Genomic DNA, 26,767 nt, shown 5'->3' on the forward strand with positions numbered 1-26,767 from the left:
TTGCCAGCCTGGCGCCCAACCTTCCATAGAAGGCACACACACACTCACACCTAGGGCCAATTTAGAGTGTCCAATCCATCTACTGCATGTCTTTGTGATGTGGGAGGAAACCGGAGCACCTGGAGGAAACCCACGCGACCACAGGGAAGACATACAGACTCCGCACAGAAGGCACCCCAGCCGAGAATCGAACCGGAGAACCTCTTGCTGTAAGGCAGCAATGCTAACCGCTGCACCACCGTGGCCGCCCGCTCTCAAAATGGTCTAATACCCATCAATTTCCTGTGGAGACAAGGCAATGTAATATCACCCAGACACTGCCTCTTACCTATGTAACAGAAACAAGTGATAAAAAATCTGCAAAGTCAGCTATCATTCTGCTTGCATTCGGCATTTACCCAAGGAGTATAAAATGAGGAATGGAAATGGTTTTCTGATATAAGATGTCAGCAAAGCTCCAAGAACTTCAGCTCTAAACGGCAGCTTACAGTATTACCATAATCATGTATTAAATACATACGTACATTAAAATGTTAGGTAGACATGCAATCACAGACCTGAAAACAGAAAAGGTATCATGTCTTATGACACATTAAACACTGCTTGGCCTAAAAAAAAAATCTATAAAGAGCAGTAATCAAGATAGCAAAAGGCTGAACAATAAAAAGAGAGACACTTTATATTTTTACTTGAATTCTGTATTTTAGTAACATTAATTTTCAAATGTTTTTCCATAGTATTCAGCTAAATGCCATGTTTTTTTCTGACAGGCACAACCATCTGTTACCAGATCAAACTGGTGGAAAATCCAAGTAGTGTCTTAATATCATTCAACCATTACAAAAACCTCCCTAAAATATTTTTTATTTAATATTTAAATTTATAGATAGGAAGACAGATATACAATATAATGATATGCTCTACAGAAACATTTTATACAGCAAAATAAGCAGCCTTCATACCTACTGGCACAATATCTGTCCCTATATGTGCTTACATTCCAATTTTGTAAAAGGCATGATTGCAACAGAACTTGTGCCCCATCACAAAAAAAAAAAACAAAAAAACAAATCAGCTCCCTTAAGCTGCTATCTGCTAATGTATGCTCTTCAGAGATAGGCAAGAGATGCTTACAAAAGACACAGACAAATTAAGGATACCCTTATTTAAAAAGCATAGCCCCTTAAGGTTTTCTGAAGATGTACACCAGCAGATGCAATTACTCTGGAAGCCAAATGTCCAAAGGCTTATAAAGCCAAGTAGTTCACCTTAAAAAAGCTTAATGTTAAGCAACATCAACCCCGCCACTTTCCTACCTCATACACTAAGAATTCCCATGATTTTTGCATTGTAATGGCATACTTACAACAATCTATTTTACTGATATCTCAAGTCTGAAATTCATTTTTTGCTTTGCTACTACAGAATGCAGCATTTAATATAAAATAAAAAAGGAAAAATATGAAAAATTCCATTTAAAGAAAAAAATGTCAGTAGTGATGCAACAGTGATTCACAATTCTGATGCAGCTTTCAGTTTATAGTAACATGTGCACATTGATTTAATTTCCTCTTGAACAAGGCCAAAAATCAGGTAAATCATCTAGTAGCTGGTGACTTCCCCTGTTTCCAGTATATCAGGCAAGTATCTGAGGTTTTCCCAAGCATCATATTTACAAGCAAAAGAAATAATAGGACTGAACAATATATACAAATAGCTACTGAAATGATGAACAGCAAAGCACAGGAGGAACACTAGCAACTAGATTCACCCAAACATTATTGCTGTGCTGCAAGAGGTATACAGTATTAATAAGCCAGTGGCAACAGTACATATGTTCATTCCAGTCTAAATGCAGTTTTCACATAGGAATCTGAGCCTAAAATGAAGTTATCCCTCCCCAATAAAATTTTCTCCAAGATGACATTAAAAGTAGGTCACTAAGATCCTCTCAGAGATAAAACTTCAAGTGCTTTTTTCTCCAAATCTGTATTTGTTACGGTCGATGAAACCTGCAGGAAAAAAAAAATAAATGTAAGAAAGTGCCCTGCTATTGTTAAAACAAAAGTGCTGCTTGCAGTTTATACTACAACTAGTAGTATGTCAAACAGAGCATAAACTTGTAACCACAAATGTAACTGCTTACAAAGGTCACTAGGCAATTAATAAAAAGAAAGCACTTTAACACAGCTGTAAAGATTTAATAAGCAGATTTCTAAGAAGCTTGATTACACAAATGCATACTGGTGGACCATAAAACTAGGATCTTTGTAACCTATGTAACCCATTCACACTGTCAGAACTGTGAATCTGAGGTGATGAATGAGCCCAAGCAACTGCTAGGGTACGCTATGCAAACCTGAGGAGTAGGATTCTGCAGAAGAACAGGCAATATGGCTTAGCTGAGACCAAGAAACTCTGTGAGCTTTGTGAAATGTGATTAGTGAAACAAAACACATGCAAATGCTGTGTGTTATTTTTTGTATCTGAATTTTGCATTTAAAACATTTGGGCATTTCAATCCCTTTAGTAAATTTTGTAGAATTAAATATAGACGCACTTCAGAGTTGTATGACAGCAGCACCCTACAAAACTTTATAGCAGCACTAACCCTCTACTGAAATGCTCCCAGCATCTTACATAGAAGCACCTTGGTGTTCTGATGATGCTAATCAGTTAATTCCGCTACACACCACGTGTTCTTTTCAGCTTCCATCATGGACCTCATTTCTGCAATCAAACTTCTGAGTCATTCATTAATTTCAATAAACCAATGGTCCATATCCTAAAATCTTCTGGCAATAATTGGCTGCAATTGTCACCATCTTAAATGAAGAAAACTGTCTGCAGTTCTGAAGTGTGCTTGCGTGGGAGAGAACTGGCTGGCTTGGGTTAGGCAGCCTTCCCAGAGTAGTGTGTTTGGACAGCACAAACCCACAGCAGTTGCTGTTTCTAAGAAAAAAAAATGCCACACTGAATATAAGATAGGATAGGCTCATGCACAGAACCAAAAGAAGGGTTCCTAGTGTTAGATCTATGGATAAGGAAAGAAAACACAAGTCCTGCATGCATTAGAACAAAGCAGACTAAACATTTTTAACAGCACATTAGTAAGTTTTACTGCTGACTTCTAGTTCAGAGATGAGTATGTGCAGCAAGCCAAATGTGTAGAATTTGCAGATGTAGTAAATAAAAAACCTTCTTACCGTGTATACTGTTTACTTTCTTCATGAACCTCCATTTCTGAACTTTTAAATTCATTTAGTTCCTTTCGGATTGCTGCCTGTAATATAAAAACAATGCAAGTTTAAGAATATTCACTGCAATTCAACATTCATGTGCACTACCCTCCTCAATATATGGAATATCTAGTGAAAGGGACATGGCTAGCTGTACAATTTATTTATATTTGTTAATAAGGACAGTCTATGATGCTTTCAGCCTGTTTTCAGCAGAGGTCTGGAAAGGGGGGGGGGTCCAGCACAAAAGATATCTTAACAGCTAAATGAAAACACAACATTAAGATGGAAGTAACAAACCAGTCAAATGGGCAATTTACAAGAGTAAAGCACTTTGTATGACTGTATTTACATCTGAGAGACTTTTACAGTTTAAGGACAATCAGAGTAGTTAAACAGGACTTAAGGCATGAGAAAGCAGCATATACACAGAGGACCTGAAAATTATTAGCAAATGTTTGCCATTTATTTAACACAGGTATAAGACCAGCTACTCAGAATATTCAACAGGTGCATGTAATAAGTAGTTAATATCAAGCTTGCTAGGTTTAACACATACAAGACCCATTTATTTGTGAGGTGATTATAGAAGGCTCATTTCTTGGGTGTGGGTGGGGCCCATCATACCCCTTCTCATCCTTATGAATGTTCCCCACTACATGGATGAAACTCCATTACTAGTTGGGGTGAGAGCTGGGCAAAGGTCAGACATAATCTTTGGTGATACAGTCTTTGTTTATTCCCTGCTTTCATCCCATTATATGTCCTACCTGCCATGACATCAATGCCAAAATATGTCCAAGAAAACTGTCTGCATTTCCCCATATTTACTGTAGGCTGAAATCCAGGGTCTCCACTGTGACTTACAGCTCTACTGGAAAATGCCCTTCCTCGGCATGGGATATGTGAACCACCAAAATTCTGCTGATTTCAATGTGTGTGTGTATATGTATGTAGATACATATATATGTGTGTGTGTGTGTGTGTGTGTGTGTGTGTGTGTGTGTGTGTATACATATATATAGATATATATATATATATATATATATATGTGTGTGTGTGTGTTTGTGTATATATGTATGTTTTTTTTTATATTGTGAATGACTAGGGAGATGGTTTCTAAAACTTAAAGGAAAAGAAACCAGAGGGGAAAGTTTACCAGCAAGACCAGGCACAAGTTTGTTCACAAAAATGTATCAGTATGGTTAAAATAAACATTTTTTCAATGATTTTTGCTGAAGTAAAGAAAATAATCATGCATTTACAGCCTGTGTGACTAGGGCACACAAAATAAACTGAACAGAAGGGACTCAAGAGACAACAAGCTGCTTTCCTCCTCCTACAGACAAACTTTAGACTATTTTTTTTCAGCACAAACAATGACATGGATGATGCTCCATAATGCAAAAACAGAAATCAGAGCAGCCAAACACCTTTAGGTATGTGAGAGAAAAAGGCCATTCCTTTGACAAGAAAAAGACAGGCTCCTTCCACCATTCTGCAGAATAGGCCAGACTGCCTTTTTAAAAGCACTGTTTAAAAGTAGCATCTTTTCAAAAAATAAGATTTTTGATAGCTTTCTCTAGTTCTTTTCTATGTATGTTATGGTATCTCTAAAGGCAGCATGGCAACTCTGTGCCAAGAACATTGCTTCACAGCTCCAAGGTCTGGGTGCCCTCTAATGCAAAACATAGGGCCAAGAAATTCAACCAATGGGTGTCCACTATCTTTGCAGAGGCATGAGATGGGAGGGGTTTCTTCCCCTCCCATGTTCCTCTTCTATGATTTCAAGAAGTTAACTCAGGACTTCACACTTTCTTTTCTTTAAAAAACTATGACCACCACTGGACCAACCATCAGTGTTGGGGATCCCAAATATGAAAAGAAAGAGAATCACCCCCCCCCCCCCAAAGAATCAGAAACCTCAGACTCTAAAGCAGATGAAATGGGTTATGTGGACCTGATGTCCTCCCCTCTCACTCAGATATCAAACACTGAAGACACCCTATCCTCTGCATTACTACCAGATGACTTGTCCAACTACGGGAAAAACTGTGGATACTCCTTATCTTAGAGTTTGCTTATTTTTTGTCAAGAAGAAGAACAAACTTATGCTTGCCTAAGCATTAATAAAATATGATGTTAAGTTGTCTATCTCGCCTTCATTCTTGCTGGTTGGGGTTCGGAACTGATCCTCGGCTCCGACTCGGCCATCTACTAAAGCTCGAGAGCCATTTACTGGCTCGAAGCCTCCCCTTATCCCACAATGCTTGGCGCTAGATACCCAGATCTCGTTTGCCGCTTCAGGTTGTGCTTTTACTGGCTCAGGTCGTATTAATCCTTTTTTTTTGTATTACTAATATTTACCTTGTATTTTTCTTAGATATAGATTGTCTTTCCCTTGTAGTGTAGTTATACTGTGTATCCCCTAGTTTGTCCCACTAAGGAAACTCGTTTTCTGTTAGAGAGTTTCTATCCTCCCTCCCTTGTTTCTCTCTATTAGTGGCTAACCCCATCCTTGTTGTACCTATAGGAGTAGTGTTTAGCCTTGTAGTATTTGTATATTTTTTATTAAGGATAGTTGTGTGTGTGTGATAGTTTGGTGGTTATTATTGTTAGCTTAACTAGTGCGGGTGTGTGTGTGTTTCTGTGTGCCTTGTTTAAGCACTAGTTTAATTTTTCTCTCTTTAGTATCCCCGGGCCAGTATGTCCGAGGATTCTAAAGTTTCAGGCTTCAAGAAGTGTGATTCATGCTGTCAGAAGAGGTCTCTGACAGACGGTCACACTTCTTGTGTTTATTGCTTGAGTTCCCTACTCCTGCTTGGTCTGTCATGCCTTCAGCCCGAGAGTCCTGCGGGAGCATAGGAACAAGCTTATTTTGAGAGGCTTACTTAAGCCAGAGGGATCCCCGCTGAAGCCTCAGTCGGGGAAATCCTCAAAGCCCACCAAGCCGTCGGCTCCCAGTTCGGAGCCGTCGCCGGGTGGAGCATCTGCCTCCTCTTTGACTCCGGCTGGAGCCGACATCCCTAGACCTCAATCGGCTCGGACTTTAGTGTCGGAACCGTCGTTGGGCCGAAAACGTTCTAGGTCCCCTTCCCTAGAATCAGTCCGTTCGGCTCCGAGGTCACCGTTGCTTCAGTCAGAATGAAGCCATAGGTCCCACTCCTCTCGGTCTTCCAGGTTTTCTGATCATGACTTGGAGAGGGTGGTCAGTAGACTCCTTAAATCGCAGGCCCTAGCCAAAATGTTAACCAGCCCTTCTCAACAGACTGTGGCTGTCCCGGTGTCTTCAGCAGTTCCTCCTCCAACTCACTTTTTGTGTTCGGAGCCGGAGCTGGTTGGGGCTCGAATCTTGGAAACGTCGCAGCCGATACCACATCTTTCGGCTTCTTCGTCAGCTCCAATCTCTTCTTTGGTTCCTTCCTCGGAGGGATCTCGGCACCGGAACTCCCTCGTCGGCTCCGAGGGGGAGAGTGGCATCGGACCTTTGTCTGACCCCGTTCTCCCTCTTGGGGCTTCGGCGCAGGTGAGCTTGGCCCCGACATCGGCCTCGGAGCCGAGACCCTCTGCTCTGCTTCATGGGGGCGCCTTCGAGGTCATGAGGAGCGTGCTGACTCCTGAGTCGGCTCCTCGATTGGCCCCTTCGGCTCCTCCCCCCATGGTGCCTGCATCGGTCTCTTCCCACCCTCCTGACCCCAAGCGTAGAGAACTGACTATCCAGGTCACCCCATTGGGCATATCTTCCTCTTCCGAGGCCTCCCCTGATCATTCAGAGGAGCCCCCTCGGAAGAGAAAATGTAAGAGGAAACATGTCGACTCCCCCGAGTCAGTCACGTCTGATACCGACTTAAAGGATTCGGAAGGGTCCCCAAGATCCCCCTCTGAGGATGTCTCTTTCAGACATCCTAGAGATCCTTAAGAAGAGGGGGAACTGGACTGCCCTTAACCCTTCCGAGGACGAGTCGGTATACCTGGACGCATTTGGTTGTCGCCCTTCCACCTCCTGGGTGTCTCCACCCTTTGACCCGCTCATGGAAGTAGTGGCTCGAAGGGTGTGGTCAGCCCCAGACACAGTGAAACCAATTCCCCGCAGGCCAACTAAGTTCATTACAGCCCCACCCAACAAACAATTCTTGACAAAAGGTGTCCCCGTTGATGCCATGGTGGTGGCAGCAGCCACTAAGAGGGAGTTGGCTGACCCTTCGGTGCCTGTCCATCCACCTAATAAAGAGTCTAGGACAATGGACAGGTACAGGAAGCAGATGTTTTCCTCAGTGACCTTTTCCATGCGGTCGCTGAATTATCTGTGCCATATCACCCACCTTCAAAGGGATCTTCTCAAGGAACTGGATGATACCCTTCAGGATCCATCAGCTGCAGGGGCTCAGGAAAAGATCAACTCCCAGCTGGCGACCCTTAACTCTATCATCAACTCCTCCATGCGGCTCATTTCTTATGCAGCCGATGGGGCAAGTAGGGCCGCAGGTACAGGCGTGGCTTTGAGAAGACATGCCTGGATGTGGTTATGTAACTTTGCTGACCCCTTTAAGGCGTCCTTCACCAATACCCCCTTCGATGGTTCGGCTCTGTTTGGACCACAGGTGAAGGATACCCTTACCAGGTGTGAGCAGGAAGGCAAGACTCTGCCGTGGGAGTCCGTTTTTATACTCCCTCTAGACCATACCCCAAGGGTCAGAAGAGTGGGACAATGTGGTTTCGAAAACCCCAGGGAGTCATGCCTGACACACGTGGTGAGTTTCCCTCCAGGGGCAGGGGAGGGAACAATAATAGATGTCGCCCGAGGGACAGAGGGAGTCCACAAAATCAGGGTAGCAGAGAATCTTTCTCTGACAAACCCTTTCAGCACCCCTGAGGGGCTGCCCGACTGTCCACCTTCGGAGGCAGTCGGGGGAAGATTGTCACTGTACCCAGAAGCCTGGCAACACCTCACACAAGGCAAATGTGTCTATCATATCAGAGGGTTACAAAATCCCTTTGTCCACACCCCTGTACAAACAACCAAGTCCCTTCCAGATGTTCCACCCAGTCTAAGGGAACAAGCAGTGCTAGAAATTTCAAAACTGCTAGAAAAAAGGGCCATCCAGTCAGTCCCAGCAGACCAGCAAGGATCCGGAATTTGCTCCAAGTTCTCTTTGGTACCAAAAAAGACAGGGGAGTGGAGACCCATTTTGGATCTCAGCAGGTTAAACAAATCTGTTCAAAGAATGAAGTTCCGAATGGTCACGCTTCAGTCCATTCTACCCTTTTTGGGTCAGGACAATTGGATGTGCTCCATAGACCTTCAGGATGTGTAGTACCATATCAAAATGGACAGGCGCTCCAGAAGGTTTCTCCGCTTCCGGCTGGGAGCCAGTCACTATCAATTCAGAGCCCTGCCCTTTGGTCTCACCACAGCCCCCAGTGTGTTCACCAAATGCATGGCAGTGGTTACGGCTCACCTGAGATGGCGAGGATTCCAGGTGTTTCCATATCTAGACGACTGGTTCCTTACTGCTTCCACCTGGCATCAGCTACTGCAAGCCAGGGATTATACCATCCAAACTTGCTCCGAGCTAGGTATCACAATAAATTTTGAAAAGTCTGCATTGTCGCCTTGTCAGTCTATAACCATTATAGGCGCAAGATTAAATACAAAAGAGCTGTCTGCAAAACTTCCTCTAGACAAAGTGTCAGACATTCGCTGACATGTGCAGGTCTTACTACAGTGCAAGAGTATTCAGGCCAGATTTGTACTAAAAACTTTGGGTCTCATGGCAGCAGCAATCATACTAGTTCCCCTGGCTCGTTTTCACATGCAGATTCTTCAGTGGATGCTCTTTACCCAATGGTCTTTTCAACAACTTCCGATGTCTCACAACATAATAATCACTCAATCATGTAAAGACCACCTGGCTTGGTGGATGGTCTCCCCTCTAATACTCCAGGGCAGACTAGTTTGTTCTTCCTCCTCCTGTTGCCACAGTGATCACGAATGCCTCCCTGATCGGGGGGGGGGGTGGGGCATTTTCAGGGCAGGACTGTCCAGGGCACTTGGCAACCTCTAGAGTACCACCTGCACATAAACGTCTTGGAGATGAGAGCGGTGCTTTTAGCGTTGCAAGCTCTTCAAGACTCTCTACCCACCGGGACTATTGCAATTCAAACAGACAATATGTCTGTAGTGTGGTACATCAGCAAGCAGGGCGGAACAAAGTCCTATCCCTTATGTCGAGAAGCACTCAGACTCTGGCAGTGGGCGATCTCCTCTCAACGGTTTCTGATAGCAACGCATATCCCCGGGAAGTCCAACGTCATAGCAGACAGGCTAAGCAGAGTTATTCTCATGCCTCACGAGTGGTTTCTCAGTCAGTCAGTAGCTGACAAAATTTTCCGCAGACGGGGTCAACCTTGCTGCGACCTTTTCGCAACTCCTCTCAACAGCAAGTGCGATGATTTCTTCACTCTCTTCCCCCTCCCTGGCCACTCCCCCAGAGACACTCTAGTTCACGATTGGCCCCGGGGTCTTCTGTATGCATTTCCACCTTTTCCTCTAATTCCCAAACTAATTCAGAAGGCGACCGCATTGGGATCCAGGATGATCCTCATTGCCCCTTACTGGCCTCGACAAATTTGGTTCCCATTCCTGCATTGTCATCTGCTGGAGCAGCCTTGGAATCTGGACCCAGTGCCAGACTTCTTGGTCCATCAGTCGGGTGGGCTGCACCAATCCCTTCAGTCTCTCAACCTCACAGCTTGAGAGCTCCACTTCCAACCTTAGCAGGCTTCCACATATTTCTCAACCGGTGCATGAAATCATCCTTTCTTCGCACAAATCTACCACCAGGAAGACTTATGCTAGTAAGTGGAAACGTTTCTCTTTCTGGGCAGAGGCTAGGAATATAGACCCCTTTACAGCCCCTGTCCATCACGTTTTAGATTTTTTAGCAGAACTTTTTCAAGCTGGTTCCTAGTCTGCCACCATTAGGGTCCAATTATCTGCTATCGCAAATTTCCACGCGGGCCTGTCAGAAACCAGCATCATGTCCCACAAACTTTGCAAGGCCTTTCTTAAAGGGACTATTTTGCTTAGGCCCCCGGTTAGAGATCCCCCGCCTCCGTGGGATTTAAACTTGATATAAGCATCCTTGATTCTCCCTCTTTTTGAACCTGCGGCTTCTTGTTCCTTAAAATTACTCTCCTGGAAGACTCTCTTTTTAGTAGCCATCACCTCAGCTAGGAGAGTTTCGGAACTTCAAGCCCTCTGTATTCATCCTCCTTACCTTGTGTTTCACAAGGACAGAGTTTCACTCAGGACTAATCCTTCTTTTCTGCCCAAGATACCTTCTGAAACAAACCTGATTCAGGCTATTGATCTACCTGTCTTTTTTCCTAACTATTCGAACAAAGCTGAACAAAAGTTACACCAATTGGACGTTCATAGGCAATTACATTTTTATTTGGATAGGACTAAGCAAACAAGAAAATCAGACTAACTCTTCCTGTCCTATGCTGAGGGCAAACAGGGCCTGCCAGTTTCTAAAGTAACCTTATCCAGGTGGTTGTCCTCTATTATTACTTTGATTTATTAGCCGAGACAAAGAACTCCCTACTAAACCTAAAGGTCATTCCACCAGAGCGTTAGCTACTTCGGTAGCTTTTCAAGCTAGACTACCAATGGAATCTATTTGTGCTGCAGCCACATGGGCCACTCCTCATACCTTCATTTCACATTATAAGTTGGATATGGCCTCTAGGAGTAGAGCTGATTTTGGTTCCACTGTGCTCAAGAGTCTGCTCCGATGAGCCACCCAGGACTAAGGTGCTAGGGACGCTGTCCCAACCAGCAAGAATGAAGGCGAGATAGACAACTTAACATTAAGAAGTTATGTACCTACCATAACGTTCCATGTTAGTTGTCTTCTTCTCGCCTTCTTTCTTGCGTCCCACCCTCCATCCCCTTAGCCTGGACAGACCGAGAAGAGTCCCTTTTGGAGGCCTTCTTCCTCTGGCTGAGTCTTATCTGGGTTACGTCCTCCTCTGTTTTAGTACTGTAGGTAAACCTTGTAGTTTGGACAGGTGTCCTTAAAAATTTTTTCTATGGTGTTAGCATTGCCAAACGAGATCTGGGTATCTAGCGCCAAGCACTGTGGGATAAGGGGAGGCCTCGAGCTAGTAAATAGCTCTCGAGCTTTAATAGATGGCCGAGTCGGAGCCGAAGATTGGCACCGAACCCCAACCAGCAAGAAAGAAGGTGAGAAGAAGACAACTAACATGGAACATTATGGTAGGTACATAACTTCTTATTAAGGCTTTTGGGCATAGTATATCAGACTCTGACCAGACAAGAGGAATGAAGCCTCTGACTGTGACCCAGATGAAAACAGTCAGAAGTGGCTCAAGCACTGGAACAGCTAGGAAGAGGAGGATCAAAGTGTGCAGTTTACTCAAGCTTGTCCACCTTTAGGAGGGATGGGGGAGATTGGAGGCTCCTGGTTGGCACACTGCTCCTGTGCAAGTGGAAGGCTGCACAACAACTGTTACTGATTGGGTGATATAGGCATGGTGCTCCCAAGCCAATGATGGTAGCCCTCGGAGTATGCATGCATCTGAGAAATGAAAAAGATGACTTAGAAGTGACATGTGTTGCTCACATCAGCCACAATTAAACTGTGCCCAGTATGACTAAGGCTACTGAATGGGAAGGTGGGGGCTGTACTGAGGAGCTCTGTGACTGGAGGCACTAGTACAGTCTCCATACAGCCCCAGTGTGGAGGGTAATCCAGAATATGAACCTGAAGGGGATGAGGACTTCCCCTTGCTTGCAGCAAAAATGTGGAAAAAGAGGTACAGATGAAGACTCAAATCACAGTCATGGCTGCCTCTATGACGTCCCCCAGATGTCTCTCATCATCATGCTGGGAGGGGGACATACACATCACTGAGGAACAACAAAAAGACTAGAGTTTGATTGGGGAGACTTGATGATAGGCAGGAAGGCATAAAGTGGGGGAAGACATGGAAAAAGAAAAAGTTTGACCATATATTATATATCACACTGCCTACACAGTTTGACAGTGTACTGTGAAGCACTACCTTTCTTGTTTCCCTTAACTATTTCCCTTGCATCTTCCAATGGTGTCATCTTCTTCCTGTATATCCTACTCTCTTTTTTCCCCCCAAAAGATGACACATAAGTGGATTCTGCGAAAACTGTCTTCTGCTCAAATAACTTCTTCAAATCTTCTTATGGAACTGTGGGACACACTTCTGTTGCTCACCTTTAAAATACCCCATATCCCTTCTTTGTCTTATAATATCAATGCCTTGCCTTATACATCTAGTATGTCACCAACATTCATTAATCCTGTGTCACTCTTGACTGCTTACCTTATGGCCATTTGACAGTTCTCATGTACCACTCTTCCATTTGTTTATGCAACTGATTCACTTCTACACACACACACACACACATATATATATATATATATATATATATATATATATATATATATATATATATGTGTGTGTGTGGTTCCACTTGAAAACGTCAAAATTCTAAACCATCGAAATTCATATGGTCGAGACCATATCATCGAGTGTTTAGAACATCGATGTTGTCAAGGGGAAGAAAAAGGTAAGTAAAAATGGGAAAACGCTAGTGTTTCTGCAGGGCAGCAAGGTGCCCTGCACACTGTGTCTGTGAATGTGCCACCTCTGTGATGGCACTGCAGACAGGGTATGGGAAATCTCCCGTTTAACGCTTCTGCATATAGTGCTAAAATGGAGATTTCCCTTTACCCCACTGTAGTGCGATCTCAGAGTTGGTATATTAAAGTTGGGGGGTGTGGGGGGCACAGCCCTCCACACGGGGGGTGCAGAGGGGCGAATCCCCCCCCTGCATAAAACAGTTTTTAGAGTTTTTTTTCTTTTTTTTTATATTCCCTTTGAATCTTCGATGGTTTGAAACTCTATGTTCTGGTATTGATGATCAGAATTTCGATGTTTCAAGCTTTCGATGCTTCAAAGTGGAACTGTGTGTGTGTGTGTGTGTGTGTGTGTGTGTGTGTGTGTGTGTGTGTGTGTGTGTGTGTGCATATAAACACACACACACATATATATATATATATATATATATATATACACATATATACACATACACACACATATACATATACTGTACGTAGGTATGTATGTATCAATGCCAGAAAATGTGTCATCATCCCCTTTGGGAAAAACCCAATTCCCATGAATTACCACATCGATGGCAGTCCACTGAACACAGAAGGCGTTATCACAGATCTGGGAACACAGGTTGACAGCACCCACTCTTTTGACCCCCACATTGCCACTGTGGTCAGAAAGTCCTTCTATGTGGCACATCTCATTACTACGGGTTTTGCATGCAGGAAGAAAGAGGTCATTGTCTCCCTCTACTCTTCCCTCATTAGACCAGTCACTGAGTACAGTGCCCCATTTGGCAAGTACCTCACTAGACACCTGCAACAACTGGAGAGGCCAAAATTGTACCTCAAGAAGAGGATCCTAGGCCTTAAACAATTGTCCTGTATGGCCAGACTTAACTACTACTATTCTCTGTCTCATATCGCCTACTTAGAGGTGATTTCTGCATGACTTACAAAGCCATGCCTGACCCAGCTCTGTTAGAAATGCTACATCTAAAGAAATACCAAACCCTCTGCACCACACTCTCCAGAGACCTCAACCTCATTACCACAATCAACAGAACGTGCTGGAGGGACAGGTTCATAACCCAGAGACTGCCCATGCTATGGAACAGACTTCTCATATATGTCAAACAGAGCACCTCACTGGCCCTCTTCAAGAGGAATCTTGATGAGTGGATGGGAAATAGAAAATTCACCCCAGGATCACTCCAGTGGCTTTACTCGTCAGAGGCACTGGGAACTAAGATGGGGTGTGGCACGATGCCAGGGTAATCCTATGGGCTAGTCTTGTAAAGGCTCCAGGGCCTAGAACACACCTAAGAACCTATATATATCTATAGATATATATATATATATCTATAGATATATATATATATATATATATATATATATATATACGGTTCCACTTCAGTATCGCAGAATACTGAAACACCGAAGCTCTAATGGCTGGCACCATAATGCCGAAGTTTCAGTATTCCGAAATACTGAAACGGCATAAATAAAACCCAAAACAAACAAAACTACTGTTTCTGCAGGGGGGCAAGCCCACCTGCACCCCCCCTCACTTAAATATACTGTCCCCGTGATTGCACGATAGTGGGGGCACGGCAAATCTCTGTTTTCTGCGCTTCCACATATGGTGCAGAACAGGAGATTTCCCTTTCCTCCACTGTAGTGCAATCTCAGAGTTGGTATATTTAAGTGTGGGGGGTGCAGGGGGCTTGTCCCTCGCTGCAGAAACAGTATTTTTTTTTTTTTTTTACGCCGCGTCAGTATTTCAGAGTTATGGTGTCACCCATTAGAGCTTCGGTGTTTCAATATTTCGAGATACTGAAGTGAAACCATATACACACACACTCAAGTTTTTTGTTTTCTAGATGCAATAATATGCACCACATTTATGTTTAATGCTACAGTCCACTTATCTATTCATCCTTTCCACACAACCTTTATCACACTTGTTATATAACTTTGTTAAATCAGAAAAGACACTTTTTCTTAAACATCTTTGGTAAGAATACTTATAAGGGCCAAGAAAAGGACTAGAAAATCATGTGTCAATAATAATTACAAAAAAAAAACACAGGGTAATGAAATAAAAATGACACACTGGTGATTTCCCGCCTATCTGTTGAAAAGAGAAGGAATTTAAGGAATGGGTAGTGGAAATTATTCAGGCGCTATTAGAGAAGATAGAAATTTCTTCTGAAAATATAGCAAAGGAGAGGGATAAAATTAAAGTGGAATTTAAAAATAGGGTGGAAATAAAAGAAAGGGAGATATGGTTAAGATGCAACAAGAATTACTTAGAGGGACTGAAAAGTGTTAAAGTACTGCAAAATAGGGGGAATCTCACTGAACAGGAGGAGTAGCAACTGGAAAATGATAAACAGAAAATAAGGGATTACCTGAATAATATGCATGACTTTAAAAAGATTGCTATTAAACAACTGTTTTTTTGATAATTCTAGAGCACAAAAACATTTAGCACAATGACTCAGGCAACAGAAAATAGAATGGGCTGTCACTAATCTTTGGGAGCCTATAACAAAGAAGATCACACGGGATCCTGTAGAAGTATTGGAAATATTTTGAACATTCTATGAAAATCTATACAAAAGCAGAGAAATATGGAAATCAAGAAAAGGTACAAATGGAAATGTTTATGGAAGAATTAAATATGCCAGGGTTACAGGTAGATGAGGCTCAGTTACTAAGAGTTAGGATAGAGGAGATAAGATACAAATGGTGATGCATAAGCAATCCACTGGAATGTCTTCGAGAATAGATGGTAACCTGTGGAAGTTTGGAAGCTAGGATGGAAAACTGATGAAGATCTGGAAGGACTTGTTTAACAGTATTTTAAGAGGAGGAGAAGTACCAACATCCTGGAAGAAAGCAGTGGTAGCTGTAATACCTAAAGAGGGTAAAGATCCATCAGATCCCAGCTTCATACAGGCCCACTTCAATACTAACCCATAACTATAAAGTGTTTATGTCTATAATAGTTAAAAGAATGGCAAAGTGAGGCCAAAATTGAGAGATCTGGATCAATGTGGTTTTGTGGAGGGGAGGCAAATATTTGACAACATTAACAGAACAGTGATAATTCAGAGGGAGGCAGAATTAAAGAAAATATCACTGTTGTTGGCAGGGCTTGATGCAGAGAAAGCATTTGACAGTGTGTGCTGGGACTTTGTGAGCAGAGCAATGGAAGCATCTGCATTCCCTGAAAAATTATAAGGTTGATTCGGAAGATAGAGGAGGGATCGGAAGTGAAAATTGAAGTGGGTGGGGTCCTCTCTGATAATCTCTCCTTGAATAGAGGAACTAGGCATGGATGTCCTCCTTCCTCTTTGTTGTTTGCATTATATTTAGAACCATTGGCAAAGAAAATAAGAGACACAGAAATTCAAGTATACAATTGGTAAGGTAGTCAAGAAAAGCTGGCTCTATTTGCAGATTATAGGTTCATAGGTTGGTACTAGGCTATCAGCCCTAGGATATATACAAGCCTAGTCATAACAATTCCCTGGCTATTTCTTCCCACACTATTTACTTCCCTGGACCCCTGTCTAGCAGGGCGACTAACGTGATCCCCGGGGTGAATTTCCTTTCTCCCATCCAATCGTCAAGGTTCCTTCTGAAGAGGGCCAAAGAGGCACTCTGCTTGACATGTATGGGCAATCTATTCCAGAGTCTGGAGAGTCTCTGGGTCAGGAACATATCCCTCCAGCATGTTTTGTTTATTGTGATGACAAGGTTTAGATCCCTGGAGCATGTGGCTCCGAGGGATTGGGATTTCTTTAAGTGTAGCATGTCCAACAGCTCTGGGTTTGACATGGCCTTGTATGTTAAGCAGAAATCTCCTCCGAGTAGATGATATGCGACAGAATATAGCTGGAGTTTTTTAAGGCGGTCAGCGTAGGGCATCTGCTTTAGGCCTGTGATTCTTTTAGTGAGGTATTTCTGCGACCTTTTCAGTTGTTGCAGATGTCTTGAGAGGTACATACCAAACGGGACGTTGTATTCTATAATGGGTCTAATAAGGGATGAGTACAGTGGGACAATGACCTCTTTTTTTCTGGATGAAAAGCCCTTAGTGATGAGGTGTGCCACATAGAAGGATTTCCTGACTGTTGTGGCAATGTGGTTATCGAAGGTGAGACCACTGTCCACCTATGTCCCTAAGTCTCTTATCACACTTTCGGTGTTTAGTGTACTGCCACCTATATGGTAATTCACGGGTACATGTTTTTTCCCAAAGGGGATATCTATACATTTTATACCTGATAAAACCAGGAAAGGACATTAGTGTTGTTGAACATTTTGAGACAGTTTCAAATCTTTTTGGTATACAAAATTAATGAAGCTAAAACAAAGGCAATAGTGGTAAATTATGTACCCACAGAAAAATTGGTTCATACCCATATTTATGAGGACATGATAAAATGAAGTATTTAGGAATATGGATTAAAAATGATTCCTATGTGGCAGCTAAGGATATGTGGGAAGAGACCAAACAAAAGAGAATACAAAAACTGAGAAACTGGAAGCTCTGTTATATGTATATGGACAGTAAGATACAAGCAGTTAAAATGTTTTTAGTCCATTTAGTTTTATACACAGGTCAGGGATATTTTAATCAACTATACGAGAAGTTGTGGATAGCAATCAATTAAGAGCTGAAGGATTTTATCTGGGAGGGGAAGACAGTAACAGTCAAGTGGGACAAGCTTATTGTTCCAAAAGAACAAGGCGGACTGGGATTGCCCAATTTGAAATGTGATTTCAGAGCTACACAGTTAAGGCTCCTATACGTAGCACAAGCAGAAACCTATAATTCAAAGTGGAAAGGGATGATAATGAAACAGAGTGGAAGCTTATGTAACGAGGAGAGACTGGTATTTTGGATGCAGACTTTTAAGGAGGATAACAATAACCATACAAAATATTAAATTCATAAAGTAGCAAAAAGTATTCTAAGAACTAAGCCAATATCAGAATGGAGAAAGGAGACTCTGCCGATAGGGGTAACTGCAACTAGGGATACAGACAATAGGCAAGAGGGGGATGGAATTTACTGGAGAAAACTGGCAAAGGTACCAAGGTATTGGGAGCAGATAACTAGAGAGGGAAATGTAATAGAATGGGAAGATGCCAAGAACTTATTTGGACTGCAGGTTAGCGACTGCCTTCCTTATCAAGGATTTGGTTTACTATCAAAATGACTTAAGTCATTACAAAAATCTATTCAGAACCTCAAACGGAAAGGCCAAATCACAAATATCCCTTAGGTGAAATGCTGAATCTGCTGAATGAATTCAGCAGATTCAACAATGTTGCCTAACATAAAACGTGATGTCTGCATAGCAGCTGAAGTATAACTCCTACAGTTCACATCACATCTTTGCGGGGAGCAACCCCCCTGTGCCCCCCACCCCCCTGCTAACTACATATTCCAACTCAGGGATAGTACTACAGTAAGGAAAGGGATGAATGTCCCAATCTGCACTGTACCATAATCTCTAGCCCTTAGATAGACTTCATAACAGTGAATGCACAGTGGCATTCGCTGATATGAACTACCGACAGTCAGCAACACAGCAATCGACCATCTGCCATCCGATATCCCATCTGCAGAGCATCTGCATTTGGGATTTTGATAGTAAACCCAAGGATTTATATCGGAGTATAGGCAAAGAAAAGGAAATGGGCATTTGCTGATATGAACTACCGACAGTCAGCAACACAGCAATCGACCATCTGCCATCCAATATCCCATCTGCAGAGCATCTGCATTTGGGATTTTGATAGTAAACCCAAGGATTTATATCGGAGTATAGGCAAAGAAAAGGAAATAGGGGGTCCTAAATGAAAGACCGGCACTGGTACAGCTTTTAGTAGAATCTAGAACAGAAGCTGCTGTTAAAAAATGAATTAGTAGTAGTGCATACAAAATATTGCATGATAACTATAAGAAGCAGTCAGAGGAAGTTAGAAAGGATTGGGAAGAGAGACTGGATAAGCAATTCACAAAGAAGCAATGGGGGTTATATGTCTGTCTCCCAAATATGCAACAAAATCTAGAAGATTTAGGATTTTTCCTTGGAAATGTTGCCAGAGATATTTTTATACCCGAAGCAGACTCCAGAGAATTTTTCCTCGGGTAGACAGCAAATGTTGGCGGTGTGATGGGGATAAAAGAGGTAATTGTGAACATACAGTGGATATAAAAGTTTACACAACCCTGTTAAAATGCCAGGTTTTTGTGATATAAAAATGAGACCACAATAAATCATTTCAAAACTTTTCCCACCTTTAATGTGATCTATAACCTGTACAATTCAATTGAAAAACAAACAAATCTGTTAGAGGAAAAAATATAAAAAAAATAAATGTACAATACGCTGGTAGCATAAGTGTGCACACCCTTAAACTAATACTTTGTTGAAGCACCATTTGATTTAATTACAGCATTCAGTCTTCTTGGATAGGAGTCTACTAGCATGGCACATTTTGACTTGGGAATATTTGCCCACTCTTCCTTGCAAAAGTGCTCCAAATCTGTCAGATTGCAATGGCATCTCTTGTGCACAGCCATCTTCAGGTAACTCCGCAGATTTTCTATTGGATTTAGGTCTGGACTCTGGCTGGGCCATTCCAAAACTTTAATTTTCTTCTGACGAAGCCATTCTTTTGTTGATTTGGATGTACGCCTGGGGTCATTGTCATGTTGAAAGGTGAAGTTCCTCTTCATCTTTTTAGCAGACGCCTGAAGGTTTTGGGCCAAATGTGACTGGTATTTGGAACTGTTCATAATTCCCTCCTCCTTGACTGAAGTCCCAGTTCCAGCAACTCCAAAGCATGACACTGCCACTACCATGCTTCACCGTGGAGATGGTGTTCTTTTGGTGATGTGAAGTGTTGCTTTTGCGCCAAACGTACCTTGTGGAATTGTGACCAAAAAGTTTAACCTTGATCTCATCAGACTATAACACATTTTCCCACATGGTTTTGGGAGAGACTATGTATTGTTTTGCATATTTTACCAGGGCCTGGATGTTTTTCTGTACAACAAAAAGCTTCCGTCTTGCAACCCTATCCCATAGCCCAGACATATGGAGAATTCGGGAGATTGTTGTCACATGTAGTACACAACCAGTACTTGCCAGAAATTCCTGCAGCTGCTTCAGTGTTGCTGTAGGCCTCTTGGCAGCCTCCCTAACCAGTTTTCGTCTTGCCATTTTATCAATTTTGGAGGGACGTCCAGTTCTTCGCAACATCACTGTTGTCCCATATTTTCTCCACTTTTTGATGATTGTCTTCACTGTGTTCCATGGTATATCTAATGCTGTGGACATTTTTTTGTACCCCTCTCCTGACTGATACCTTTCAACAATGAGATCCCTTTGATGCTTTGTAAGTTTTCTCTGTGAATCTTGGCTTTTGTTGTAGCAGTCAAATGAGTAAATGTCACGAAAATCCTACTAGGACAGCTGAACTTTATTATCTTCAACGTCTCCTCACTTTCAGCTAGAATGGCATCATCTGCATAGCTGAGGTTAATATCTCCCGCCATTTCTGACTGCAACATCCAACTCATCTAATCCAACATTCCACAGGATATATTCTATACATAAATTAAATAAGCAGGGTGACAGTATACAGCCTTGGAAAGGCTGTGGTGGTGCAGCTGTTAGCGTTGTCACCTCACAGCAAAAGAGGTTCTCCTGTTCGATTCTCGGCTGGAGTGCCTTCTGTGTGGAGTCTGCATGTCCTCCCCACAGTCAAATGACATCTAAAGACATGCAGGTAGGTGCGTGCATGAATGGGTGTGTGCCTTCTTTGAAGGTTGGACGTCGGGCTGGCAACTCGGCACCGTAAAAATCAACTACCAATCATTAGCGTACCGGAGTTCTGCTGTGGCAACCCCTAACTGGGATAAGCTGAAAGACAAGACAATATACAGCCTTGTCTCATCCCTTTTCAGTCTTGAAAAAACGAGTAGTTATACAATTTCAGTAATAAATGTTAGTTCTTCATCTGCAGTAATATTCCTCTGGAAGCAAATAAGGTGACCAGATTTCCCAGTTTCTCTTGGAAATTACCACAGTTTGTTATGGTTTGTTTAGTACTTACTTGCTTTTTCTGTTTTACAAGGGATGTTCGCAACTTGATCTCTGGTGCCTCTGCCTCTTCTAAAACCAGCTTGTACATTTGGCAGTTCTCAGTGAACATATTACTGAAGTAGTGAACCTGTCAATCTACCAAATGCATTTCAATACAAGAAAAATAGAAGAAAATCAATTTAAGTGATCTGGGAGGTTGCACTTTTCCCCACAGGTGTGCATCATCACAGTTGGTGTGTGTGTGTGTATATATATATATATATATATATATATATATATATATATATAGATATAGATATATAGAGAGAGAGAGAGTATAAGGGTCTTACACCACATATGGGGAGGGGGGCAGAGGTGCTTATGTTGCGAGTGTAAGGGTCTTACACCACATATGGGGAGGGGGGGCAGAGGTGCTTGCCCTTGTGCCAAAAAAAAAAAAAAAAGAATAGTTTCATGACTGCTAAAAGCAGTCATGAAAATCCCTTTTCAGTCTTGAAAAAATGAGTAGTTATACAATTTCAGTAATAAATGTTAGTTCTTCATCTGCAGTAATATTCCTCTGGAAGCAAATAAGGTGACCAGATTTCCCAGTTTCTCTTGGAAATTACCACAGTTTGTTATGGTTTGTTTAGTACTTACTTGCTTTTTCTGTTTTACAAGGGATGTTCGCAACTTGATCTCTGGTGCCTCTGCCTCTTCTAAAACCAGCTTGTACATTTGGCAGTTCTCAGTGAACATATTACTGAAGTAGTGAACCTGTCAATCTACCAAATGCATTTCAATACAAGAAAAATAGAAGAAAATCAATTTAAGTGATCTGGGAGGTTGCACTTTTCCCCACAGGTGTGCATCATCACAGTTGGTGTGTGTGTGTGTGTGTGTATATATATATATATATATATATATATATATATATATATATATATATATATAGAGAGAGAGAGAGTATAAGGGTCTTACACCACATATGGGGAGGGGGGCAGAGGTGCTTATGTTGCGAGTGTAAGGGTCTTACACCACATATGGGGAGGGGGGGCAGAGGTGCTTGCCCTTGTGCCAAAAAAAAAAAAAAAAAGAATAGTTTCATGACTGCTAAAAGCATTTTTTGGCTATTTCTTTCTAATGGATAATATTCCATTTAAATGTGCTTGACAGATTGACTTGAATCCACTTGAGTCGAGCTTGCATGATCTTAACACATTACTTGGCTGGCATGTGAAAGAAATGCAACTGCAAAATAGTGTGAACACTCTTTAGGACAACCCTTGTTTTGGGGGAGTGGAATATTCTGACCTTTTCTGATCCAATTGTCAATTGTTGTGCTTTCCAAATTTGTTTATGAACTGGCAACACTGCAACAGCATAATTTTTCAAGGGTACACAGTTCAATTCAAATTGTATAATTTCTTGCAGTATTGTTATTAGAAAAGCCAGGCTCCTTCAATCCTATCCCTAGCCCCTGGCTCTATAAAGTATCAGAAATGCTATTTGAACTGGGTTACTTTTAGGGCTTCATCCTGCTGTTCCACTGCGCCATGCATATTCACACTGGATACTGCTGAGCTTGCCATCCAGCTGGCTCACAAGCTTTCCCATTTTTTCTTATTTGAAGCTTTGCAATGTAAATGTGATAGTTTGAATCACAGTCAGCTCTAGGTCATGGCTTTGCAGTTGGTAGAGAGAGCTTCCTTCTTTGACTGCAATGTATCTGACTGAAAAACTGACCATCTGGTGATACCCATGAAAGGCATCCTGTAGATTGCTGAAAGTGTCTGCTACGACTACTGAATTTTCTTGGCAGAAGTATACTACTTTATGTCCTGCTTCATTACATATACCAATGTCGAACATGTTCTCTATTCCAGCTGCTCTTTGACTATTAACTTCAGCATTCTACTTCCTACAATTTTATATCTATACACACACACACACACACACACACACATATATATATAAAATGGGCAGATGTATTGATAGATATACATATAGATAGATATACAATACACACACACACACACACACACACATATATATATATATACATAGACAGAAATATAAATAAATATACATATAGATAGATATACAACACACACACCTATCATTGGGGGTATATCTTCCAGAAGGTGCTGTAAATCCCCATAAAACTGTCTGACCTTCTCCACTGATGTCTATAACATGAGCATAAACTTGGGTCACACTAAAGTTGAAAGACTTAGAATGATCTCAGTCAGAATCCAGTTTATCACTTTTGGGTTGTAACCAAACACATAGTGTAGCATCCTTTTATGGACCAGAACAGTTGCTTCATTTCTTCTGCAGGACTGTCCACAATAGATGATGATTTGATACTCAGTGCAAAATGACACATTCTAGTCCATTTTGGTGCACAGATTACAAAGATATCAGTATTTATTCTTGTCACATTATCTTTAACCATAAGTTTGCCTTCATTCACAGCTTGTATATTTCATGTTCCTGTGGTATATATAACTCTTTTCACAACTGGACTTTTCCTTAATTTCCAAACCTTACAGCAGGTGTATGTCCTCTTGACTTTAATCTAGCTGAATCATAACCTCTAGGACTACTCATGTGCGTCCCTCAGCTCTTCTCTGGTAGTAATGCTGAACATTTTCAGAAGTTAGATCATCATCCTTCAGTTCCATTTCACAATGCCTCTGATTGTTTTTGCCCATAAGGTTTTCTTGGAAAAAAATAAGACATTTTAATTATGAATGCAGATTTTGGAGTAGCACACTTGCCACCGGCATTTTTATTTTATTTTATTTATTTGCCATTTGTTAACTGGGATTCTCTGACTGAGCAAAAGCCCTTTTGCAGCGGAGGCTTGGGGAGAAAATCTCCACAACAGAACAAGTTAGTAAATCATGATTGTTAGTAAAATACAATAGTAGCATATGTATACATTACAAATATAAAAACATTACAACGAATCAACTATACAAAGATATTTAGTTTAAACAGTTGTACAAGCAGTAATACAAATGCAGCTTTCTAAAATATGTAAAAAAGACTTTATAAAAGTATGTAAATAAAGACACACATAAATACAGCAAGAAATATAATACAATAGTGTGCAAGGAAAGTGTCCTGTTGCTGGAAAGGTAGTTCGGAAATAGAAAGGCTGCTGTTAGTAATGGAGATTAAAGTATGTATGTTACAGAGTGGAACTAAGGTAGGGGAATAATAATAGAGAGTTAGGTAAATGATAGGTGGAAGGTAAGAAAGTAGGGAGGTTAGGTGAAGAGAATAGACAAGAAAAGTAGGGGATAAGCTGGGGTAAGGGGAATCAGATAAGGCAGGAGTTAAGAGAATTCTTAACAGGATAAGAAGAAGAGAGTGAGTTGGATAGGGTAGAGGGTAGGGAGTTCATGTAGAATATTTACATATTAGTTCATAGAGCAACTAACAGGAAAACTGGCAATTCAGTAAACTGCCTACAGCTGTATGTATGCAAGCACACATCCTGCAATGCACTGGTATCCTTTCAAGAGCTGGCTGGCTGCCTTGCATGCGTTACTTGCAGGATGGGCTTTGGATTCCCTGCAACCTGAAAGGACAAAGTTGGTACTGAAAAAAAAAATGAATTGATGTTCTGGCCAAAATTACATAATCAGCACAAAATTGAACAGACACAAGAAATAAACAATATAAATATTTCAAAATGGCAATACAGAAGCTGATCACAGCTGCATAAAACTAAATTTAAAAAAACTGAAAAGGAACAGCCAGATTCCCTTGTCATTTACTATTTTGTTAACTATTATCCTTATCCTTGGGACTGCTGGCTAAGGTTGAATGTCTTTGTTAAACTCTTCATAAAGAACACAGTTGTCATTGAAGCTAAAGCAATGAACACAAACTTTGTGGATGTCTTCTATGACAGCCTATCTCCCACAGTTGTATTTCTAGATACAAGCATAAGAAACCTGGGCAACTGTTAAATAATCCCTACTTCCAGATCTGCTGATATTACAATACAGTAAGAAACTTACAGAGATTACTATAGGACTTGTTTTTAAAGGTGAGAAAACAACACAAACATGTTGCATTTGTAGGCAGCCCCCCGCCAAAAAAAAAAAAAAATGAATTACAGAGGATGCCTTTCAGTGGAGACTCAAGGCTGTGACTGAGCCAATGCTAAATGTCAAGATGAGTTCAACTGTCTTGATGCTACTTCTGTCGGATCAGTAGTCGGATAACTGCTGTAATTTCTTACGTCTTCCTTTGATTAAATACCTGCATACATTCTAGGGTAGCCTGCTAGGCAGTGCTGATACTGCATGCTTACTACTGCTTCAAGCTATACATTTTCACTTAAATATTAACAACCTGGAAAATGGGTTCATGCCCAACTTTATGTAAAAGGTGGGCAAATGACAGCAGAAAATTAAAGCTGTACTGAGGAAAAGAAAAAAGGCTCTGGTGAACAAAAAAGTCTATTGCTTAACGAAACTGTGTAAATTAGAGAAAAAAAATACATACACAAACTATAATGGAAAAAAGTACTTCACCTTGTCCGATGGTGTTAATCGTGTCCACGGCTTTTCTGCTCGTCTGTCATATTCTTGTGCATCTGTTACTTCAACATATTCATTAAATCGCAGGATCTTTCGAGCTTGGAGCTCTGCTACAGTCGGTCTTTGACTTAACTGAAAGCAAGACAGGAAAAAAAATTAGAGCAGAATACAAAACAAAAACTAAAAAAAAGCAGTATTTATTTGCACCCAGTGGTGAAAAATCCAACTAAAATGCCCTACTATAAGTGCTGAACACCTGTTCTAGGTCACAAGAAGCAATTCTGGCCTAGAAGACCGGTTCTCCTTTTTGTGCTCGAATTAACCTTTCCCATTTGGTTAGAGATTGGTCTTATCCATCCCATTGTTGATAATTATATATTACCCTTAATGAGAAAAACTAGGATCATACCACAGATAATTTGAAGGAACCCATGCATGGGATAAAAGCATTTAGGAGCTGCCTATGGCAGCCTTAGGGTAAATTTTCTGTTTCCCATTCATTGTCCTAGTTGCACCTGAATATGGACAGGGATGAACAATTTTATGTGGATGAGGAGTCTGTTTTGTCTGTATAAAACTATTGTATTTTTTATACATTTTGTCTATATTGCTGCACAGAAAACCTGTACATAGTACTTAATACTGTGTGTCTAATTTGCCTTTGCCTGTGTTGCAACTGAAAATGGTCAACTAACCAGCCCACCTACTTGGTTAGCAAACTATAAACAAAAATAAAATATATAAAATGTGTCATGTCTTCAACTTCTTGCTTTCTCAATAATCCTTTCCTTACTATGGAAAGTGGAAACTATTATCCCTCATTTCTAAATACTTCTCACCTGTAACACCTCACTTATTCACCTTAATAAAGTTCCTGAAAGAGCAACTTACCACAAACTACTGATTATATCCAAAGATAACAATCGCTTCTCCAATCACTAGCACAGGGTTATTAAAGGTATAAATACCTTACTAGACCTCCTCTCACTCAGGGATACCATATTAACTACAGCTGACCAAGGTCTGTTTGCCAGTGGTTGTTTTTTTAAGACCTGACTAAGAATTTAATGTTGTCAACCACATTCTTCTTCTGAATACCTTACACTCTATCAGTTTTGCCCCATTTACAAAAGAATGGTGTCAAAGTTACCCAAGTAAACTTTCTTTTC

The 26,767-nt window shown here is 41.4% G+C and overlaps 1 protein-coding gene across 4 annotated transcripts in view; it reads right to left on the bottom strand.

Moving 5' to 3' along the window:
• Positions 1-680: 680 nt before the first annotated feature.
• LOC122792248 (phosphatase and actin regulator 4-like) overlaps positions 681-26,767 on the bottom strand; it is a 2,537,344-nt gene continuing 2,511,257 nt past the window's right edge. For all 4 annotated transcript variants that reach the window (XM_044059998.1, XM_044059995.1, XM_044059996.1 and 1 more), the window contains 3 exons: positions 25,593-25,730; positions 3,207-3,283; positions 681-2,012 (listed from right to left, as the gene is read on the bottom strand). In XM_044059998.1, the coding sequence (XP_043915933.1) occupies positions 1,997-2,012; positions 3,207-3,283; positions 25,593-25,730 (231 nt within the window). In that variant the 3' untranslated portion in view covers positions 681-1,996. The remainder of the gene's footprint in view (positions 2,013-3,206; positions 3,284-25,592; positions 25,731-26,767) is intronic.

Source organism: Protopterus annectens, chromosome 1.part2, assembly GCF_019279795.1.
Source record: "Protopterus annectens isolate FY-2018-M chromosome 1.part2, PAN1.0, whole genome shotgun sequence".
Taxonomy (NCBI): Eukaryota; Metazoa; Chordata; order Ceratodontiformes; family Protopteridae; genus Protopterus; species Protopterus annectens.